The sequence below is a fragment of the Phalaenopsis equestris genome, unplaced genomic scaffold (assembly GCF_001263595.1).
Source record: "Phalaenopsis equestris unplaced genomic scaffold, ASM126359v1 Scaffold000202, whole genome shotgun sequence".
NCBI classification, from domain to species: Eukaryota; Viridiplantae; Streptophyta; class Magnoliopsida; order Asparagales; family Orchidaceae; genus Phalaenopsis; species Phalaenopsis equestris.
This window is the reverse complement of record NW_018164644.1, coordinates 2158704-2167316: the sequence shown is the minus strand read 5'-3', so window position 1 is coordinate 2167316 and position 8613 is coordinate 2158704. Positions and strand designations below refer to the sequence as shown.

Here is an 8613-nt window from a genome sequence, read left to right as displayed (position 1 = left end):
CATGAACCCTTATCTCTCAATCAGAAAAGAGCAACAAGATTTCTCCATGTAAAATGTCTTTATGCATATGTTTAGGATACTACGTTACTCCGTATGATGCTTTATTCTTCTGCAAAGTGCGTTGTTACTCCATAAGATGTTTCATTACAATGTACGTCCTCACTCTGTAATGAGGTGGTGACCAATAGTGGTCGATAGTGGCTGACAGGTGGTAGTCGATGATTGTTGGCAACTACGGAGGCAGGAATTGATCACTGGATCACCAGTCCAGATAACTCTAGATATTGTCTCAATCTTCTCCTCTGTCAGATCCAGACCTAGCTCTCTTTTCATGAAGAGAGTGTGGCTCCCTTTATAGATTTGGGGATTGAATCCTTTGTAAATACTATGTGAATTCGGGTTACTCTATTGGACGACCAAGAGTGATTCCCTTGATCAGATGATATTTTATGGACAGTTATTTTTCTCAATGACATTGAAATTGAGTTATCTTAGGCTCGTTAGATTTTTCTCATCAAGTTGTTCGATTTGATTATAAGTTTATCAAATTTAGAGTTCATTTGACATTTTAACTAATCAACAAAGTCTTCAAAATGGTTTAAAGGTTTGATCTATGCTTGAGTTGACTCATATTAGATAAATTTTGGTGTCATTAAGTTCTTCTCGTTGAGCCAGTCAGTTTTGAATTTCAAAATGATTTTTAATTTCAATCGAAATATTTCTTAATCCAAAAAAAAAGCTTTGATATTCATGCAAAATGCCTCAAAATGCATGCCAAACAATAAATTTGTTCATGACACAACAAAACTATAAAAGTTTTTATAGCACACACAAATTTTTACTATGCAATTTTATTATTGGGGCAGTTACATAGCACACAATTCTTTATGTATCTTATTATTAGCTATCCAATTAGCTGCTTGCCACAACGCGTGCGTGCTGACGTCGCCGCCATCTGACTAGCCGGCGCCCATTTCACAGCTGGCATCATTTGAAAATGTGAAACAACAAAATTCGAAATAATTTCTTAGATTATTTTTGGGATTTTTACGTATAATGTTATTTACATATAAAAGCCCTTAAACAAGTAGAAAAGCTGCCGGCGCTTAAGATGTGCCTCAGGCACTGTTATTCAAACCGCTTCTTGGTGGTTCAAACCGCGCTATCGCGGGCCAGCCGTGGACCTCGACGGCGCAGCGGCGACCAGATTCTGGAAGCTGAGGCGGCGAACAGTTGACACGTGTTAGTTCTACTGCCGTTAACATTTGACCACTTGCCTGGGGGTTGAACGGGTCCTCCTCACACGCGGCGGCGAAACGAAACCCGTGGTTGGGCTTCTTTTGGCGGCAGGTAGGAAGTTAGTTGATCAGACGGAACTCTTTTCATTTATAAGAAAATTGTTTTCAGTACTGTTATGATAGAGAATGATTCGGAGTCCAATAAAATCACGTCACATAACGATGACAAAAAAAATAATAAAATATGTCAAATAACATAATAAAATATTAGTGTCATGTTATTCAGGTGTTATTGTGTGTTATTAAGTGTTATTGATGTGTTATTTTGTTATTATAACACTGAGAACCCAGAACACAATAACACATGAATAATACATAATAACAAGGAGAGAATATTCTCATGTTATCGGGTATATTTTTATTTTTTTTCTGTCAACACCACATGACGTGATTTCATTGAACCCCGAATAATTTTCTACATTATGAGTCCTGATAGAATGTGCTCCAAAGAAAACCTTTTTGTCCAATTAATATTAGAACAAAATAAATTAAAATTTCTGAAATATATTGATGATCTCATTCACAATCAAGTAGAATGCTTACGTTATCACCAGAAACAGTAAAAACGTAGCCAACATATATATAATTCAAACTCATATTTATATATCAATTAATATCTCACTGGCTGTCGTCTGAGTAAGGTTTACACACACACCATATAACTCTTATATACTTACAAAACCTAAAACTAAGTTTTAATATTTACTTAAAAAAATAATGATATTTCTAAGGCAAAATTATAAATTCAAGTGTTACACAAATGACCATCAGATTTTAGATGCAAAATTTACAAATGAAAAAGAAATCCATATTGTAAATGTAAATCACCCTAATTTTAATTAATTAAATGCCCCTTTCCACAAATTTAAAATAAAAGAAATAATAATTAAAAAAAATTAAGAAAAAATACGAATCACAAAAGTAGTATATTTATTGAAAATCTAAAAACAGAATCCAGCTACTCAAGTTTGAATCACTGGCATCTCTTTTGGTACTGCCAGAGTTTCGTCTAAAATCTTATTTCCACATTTAAAAAATTAAAAAATAATAAAAATAAAAACTTTTAGCAGACAAAACTATATATATATATATATATATATATATATAATTAAATAAAATAAAAACTGGAAATTTATATTCCATTATTTACAGAAAATGCTCAGAAAAGCATCAGTTTATGACAAAATGGTACTTGGACTCCACATAGTTCTCAGCTTGCCAAAGAAAAGATCCAAACGCAACAGCCTCCAAGACGAGCATTGTAAGTCCAGAGAAAGACATTCCTACTAACTCATCATTTGAAGTATCCAAAGTTCCATCTTCTGCTATCTTTATATCAGGTCTCCCAAACAGTGACTGCGTTTGCTTCTCAATCAATGAAACCGCTTCATTTGACCGAATGGTTGCATATCTCTGCAATGTGTCTGCATCTAAACACATGACATAAGACCTCAGTTTATATGACTTTTCGTCTGGCTCGCCGTCAATGTCTTCGTCTGGCGAAAGCAGCACCAAAGAGTCCATGTCCCAGAGAGGGTTTGGTTTCAGGCCGTCAAGGATTCGTTGGTCGGGGATTCTTTTAGGGAGGGTGTTCATGGTTCGTTCGAGCTGGTATCTCTCATCCACTCTCTTGAGGAAGTAGCCATACATGATGGAGGCAGCGTAGAGCTTTCCAAGCTTCAGTTTACTGATTCGCACGATGGTGTTCGGAGGGCCGATGAGTCTTTCACCGAGGATTAAGGTAAGGTGGCCTTGGATCATCTCCATGGCATCTGGCGAGTGGATGGCTTCGAGCTTCTGTTCTTGGTTGGGCCAGAAGTCCACCTGCCTCGTTGGATGAGTGGTTGGAGAAATTTTAGGGATCATCAGGATGTTTTTCTCCAGGAATTTCTGGACAATAAAACAGTAGATTATCTCTTCCAGAGACTTCTGCCTGTCCTTTTCCCTCACTTCTGCAATTCTCCTTTGGGATTTAAAGGATTTAAATTGTAAGATTTAGGTTTAAGTATAAATTATGGTAGCAGATTGTATGGAAACAAGTGATAAATTATTGACATGTTATCCTCGAAGAAGGCGCAATTGTTTAAAAGCAAGTAGATGAGTTATTCTGAACAATCCTCTAATGAGATAACACTGATTACTGAGTCATGGAATATTTACACCCTTATGAGAAAATATACAAAGAAGGGCTACCATGAGTCTGTCTAACAAATCTAGTGAGATAAAGGCGAATGGAGTTTGAATGGAATCGTGACAAAGATTTGAAGGAACAAAACATTATATATATATATATATATTATACGTAATTTTGTGAAAGAGAGGAAGTAAAAGAGAATATCCAGTCAGATAAAGATTGTATTTACATATTTATGCTCGAATTTAAGAAGAAATGTTTGTTTATAAAACTACAGTAAAAATGTTTTCCATATTTAATGGTAAAAATGTTCTTCATACTTCGTGTTCTATGTCAATTTTAGTTTAGCCTAGGGCATTGTATTCATTGATACACACAGAACCTTTCCTGTAACAGCCTTAGAGATGTTTGCCACTAGAATCATCTTTCCCCCTTCTATGTTCATCCAAGCTTGTATATTTCATTACAGGTAACCTGTCTAGCAAAGAAATTTCCAAGGCATGTAGATATTAAGATATATTAGCTTCTAAAACTTATTAATGTAGACCTAGGTTGAGATTCTAAAAATAAAAAAATTAAGATGTGGTTTTCCAACTTTTAATTTGAGCAAATATTAGTATAATCCGATGCAAAACAGATCAACACACTTCAGCCATTCTAAACAATAATATAAAAATCATCAAAAAGGATATACAATTGATCAAATTTGGGATAAAATAGAAAAAACAAACCTCATGTTTGTTTATGTAGAATTGTCTCATAAAAATTGTCAACAAGTTTTAAAAAGCACTAAAAGAATCCACATCAAACAGCACACACAGGAATTGAGAGAACAAAAAATTTTCAACTATTAAATGAGCTTTATATGCCTAGATAATCCTATTTATAATCCACAAAGAGCAAAAATTTAAAAATATCATAATCATCTGTGATGTAGCCTAAAGTTATAAATTTCAATTCAATCAACAACAAAAAAAAGGCGCAAGAACACACGGTCAGAGAGTTATTACACCTTTCCTTCGAATCCAAGTCAACAATAACTTAGCAAGATTGTAAGATACAATAGAGATCGCAAGAAGAAAGAAACTAATGCAGAAGAAGGGAAAGCTACACAAAGAATAGCCAAAGAAGGAAAATATTGCATAAACCAACTATCATGGTAGATCACAAGAAAGTCATACTTTAAGCTCAGGGTGCGTCAGAAGGACACATGAACTTCCCTTGAAGTCTATGTAAACCATCAGCCAATATTTTAACACTAGATATGGCAAGTTGAATGAATGCAGAGCATATTTGAGTTATGAGAATCAATATTTTATCTAACAGAGCTATTTTGTATAGTTGCGGGTGTGTCTCGACGTGCAAATTTATATATTCAATTTTAGACTTAGAAATAACATTCAAGTAACTTTCACTATTGATAACGAGGTTACAAAGCACTTCTTGATGCTTAAAATAAGTTTGAAAGATGGCTCTTTTCCAATTAACTAAGCTGTGGGTGTGGTGATGATGCATCACAAAAGTCTCAATCAAAGCAATTTTAGAGGCACTAACCTCCTCATCAAATTCATAAACATCATTTACTGTGCCATTCTTATTATCTTCCTCTTCAATATTAATTGCAAATTGTATTAGGACATTTACTCATAAAGTGACCCATGACATCAAAAACAAGCTTTAATAGAAATTTGAGAGCCAAATGCAATGATTAAAAGTTCCTTCTTTGAATCTTTGTCAACTTAGCATTATGCCCCATAGGTTTTCTCATGATACCGTTCCAATAAAAATAAATAAATAAAAGAGAGAGAGAGAGAGAGAGAGAGAGAGAGAGGTCACACATTGAAAAAGGATGCTTAATTTTTTTTTAAGTATGGCTTTTCGAGTGTTTACCTGATCTTTAGGTTAGTATGGTATAGAAATATCCAATATACTATAGCATAGTATAATATAATGTATGAGAAAATGTCTAAAATAATCTTCCAAACATTCATATGTAGTCAGTTTAATCTTAAAGAATCACATTTTCTTTAATTTAATCTTTCAACTATACAAAATTGAACACAAATGATTTGTCATGAAAAATTGATGTATATTAGGATATAAAATTGATCAAATTTGGGATTAAATTGCACACATAAAATTGGTTTAAGACTATTTGGGCTTTATCCCTGTTCTACAGTATTTAATAGTATTGTATGATATAATATAGTGCAATATAGAATAATATACTAAAGTAGAGTACAGCATAGCATGGTAAAATATAATGTGGAATAATATAATATAGCATTCCATATTATAGCAATGATAGAATATTATATAATATAGGATAGTGTAGTCTAAAATAGCACAGCAGAGCACTTTTAGAATAGGAAGAAGTTCTTTCATGTGCTAGAAATTGTTCTAGTAGTTTTAAAACACAATGAAAGTTGAAAAACCTTCTCAATCGAGTTACATATTGCTCACCAGATATCATTTGTCAATCAAAGAAGTGGTTCATATGCATATCTAATCACATAAAGCCTAAATATGTGTTTACATCACCATCGACAACGACTGATGCATAGAAGTCTAAACTCTATCACAAAAATTATCTCAATTACCTCTGCTCCACCTCAACATAACACTAATGATAAGGAATTTCATGCCTAAACAAGAAGAAAAAGGATCAATGAACATGTAAAGAACACTACGTAGACCCAAAACTGTGAGTGCTTGAACCAAATCCTCCTGATAATCATAATGGTGTGGATTCCTCAACATGACTCTTACACCGATGGTTGATCACACAATAAGATATATGAGGGTGCCACCAGCCATCCAATTGAAAGATATGTTGCTTATGAAAAATTGTTATCACCTTATATGATTTTTGTGACAAAGCTTAATAGTGCGTAGATTCTCAATCCATCAAGACAATTTAAAGGTTCTAGTACAAAAACAAACAGTTGAGGAAAAAATTTTGGCTCTAGAGAAGAATAACACATTGACACTTAGAAAAGTACATCATGGAAAAAATCCTTTAGGCTACAAATGGATATTCACAATCAAATACAAAGCAGATGGAAGTGTAGCGAAATTCAAAGCAAAACTAGTTGTCAAGAGTTTCACGCAGTCATACGTAACTGACCACCAGGAAAAATTTACACATGCCAACAAACTTAATACGATTCCACTCTCTTATAATAAATCAAAATTGGCATTTATACCAACTTGATGTCAAAAATGCTTTCTTACATAACAACCTTAACAAAGTCTACATGAATAATCTCCGGTTTAGAAAATAGGTCAAACAGCAGGTTGGTATGCAAGTTGAAAAATTCTTATATGGCTTAAAGTAATCTCCTCATACTTGATTTGACATGTTTGCCAAAATAGTGCTTACAAACGGATAAGCTCAGTGTTAAGCTGATCATACATTATTTGTTAAATCCAATCTTAGAGGCAATTGTTATTCTTATAATATATGTAGATATTATGTTGACAAGCGATAATTCAAAGAAAATTATCAAGCTAAAAGGATACTTGCAATAGAACTTGAGATCAAAAACCTCGGGACTCCATGATATAATTTGGAGATGGTGGTGGCTCGGTCTAAGAAGGGAATTATCATATATCCCAAAGTACATCTTAGAACTGTTAAGTGAAACTAGCATGCTTGGGTATAAACCTGTTGACACACCTATGAATTCTAACAAAATGCTAAATATAAGTGAAGGGAATTATCATATATCCCAAAGTAAATCTTAGACATGTTAAGTGAAACTAGCATGCTTGGTTATAAACCTGTTGACACACCTATGAATTCTAACAAAATGCTAAATATAAGTGAAGAAAAAGAAAGCAACCAGTTGATAAAAAAAGATATCAAAGTCTTATAGGCAAACTACTTTACCTATCACACATAAGGCCTGATATTGCATACTTCGTGTATTAAGTCAGCACACCAAATAAGAAGCAACTGAAATCAGTGAAAAAAATCTCAGGATACTTGAAGATAACCCTTAGATATAGTTTGCTCTTCAAAAGAACTAAAAATTGTATTATTGAGATTTACATAGATGCTAGTTGGCAGAAGAGATAACTGATAGGATATCAACCATTGAATATTATTCATATATCTGGGGCAAACTCATCACATGAAGAAGCAAACATCAAGCTATTGTTTCTCAAAATAGTGCAGAATCTTAATATCCCGCTCATGCACTAGTAATATGTGATATGAATTCAACGGTTATTAAGGGAACTTAAGATTGAGATGACATGCACAATTAAGATGTTCGGTAATAGCCAAAAAGTTATTAGTATAGCCAAAAATTTTGTACATCATAACAGAATAAAACACATCGATATTGACTGACACTTCATCTCAGAAAATATCAACAATGGAATTCTTTAACTCAGCTATATTATCACACAACTTCTGATTGTTGATATTCTCACCAAAGCACTACTAAGGGTTAGTCAAGATAAATTGAAGTCCAAACTTGATTTGTACCATATATACAACTGTTGACCTCATTTTTGAGGTCATTTCTTTTTCTAGGAGCCTAGGATCTAGCTCTAGGAATTCCTACTGACCATCCTAGAAAACTAAAATTGAGACCCATCCTTTTAGAAATTCCAGTCACTTCCTATTTTTCTTTGATATGTAACATTTATGGCACAAAACCATCGTCTTATGAACGAGCGGTTATAGGCTATTTTGTGCAGACTCAGAGGAAAAGTTCCCAATAGAACTTTAAGCCTTAGGAAGATATTGGTCACGATTTTTTCGTCACATACACACACAAAATACACAAAGTTCACGAAATTGCACGAAATCGGATTTCAATTAAGCTCAAAGGACGGGTGAAAATGCGAACTTCTCCGGATGACCTCCGACGACAAATTGGACTGCGCCAACGCGTCCGGGATACCCATTTTGGTAGGAAAGGACACCCATATTGCCATATTTTCGACACGAGAAAATTAACATGCAAATCGATGAATTCGTCAAAAGGACTTCCGGTGGCAAAACGGACTGCGCCAGCGCGTCTGGAACGTCAGAATTACCCAAAATTGACATCCATTTTATGATGATGTGACACACTAATAAGAATGCACAAATCAAATTTTACTTTTTGAAATAATTAATATTTTCATACTTATATTATTAATAATCTTAATTATAAACCCTAAACC

The 8613-nt window shown here is 33.8% G+C and overlaps 1 protein-coding gene across 1 annotated transcript in view; it reads right to left on the bottom strand.

Moving 5' to 3' along the window:
- Window positions 1-2429: 2429 nt before the first annotated feature.
- The window catches only part of LOC110022746 (UV-B-induced protein At3g17800, chloroplastic), a 48145-nt gene continuing 41961 nt past the window's right edge, over window positions 2430-8613 (bottom strand). The window contains exon 3 of the mRNA XM_020721831.1: window positions 2430-3261. Within this exon, the coding sequence (XP_020577490.1) occupies window positions 2469-3261 (793 nt within the window). The 3' untranslated portion in view covers window positions 2430-2468. The remainder of the gene's footprint in view (window positions 3262-8613) is intronic.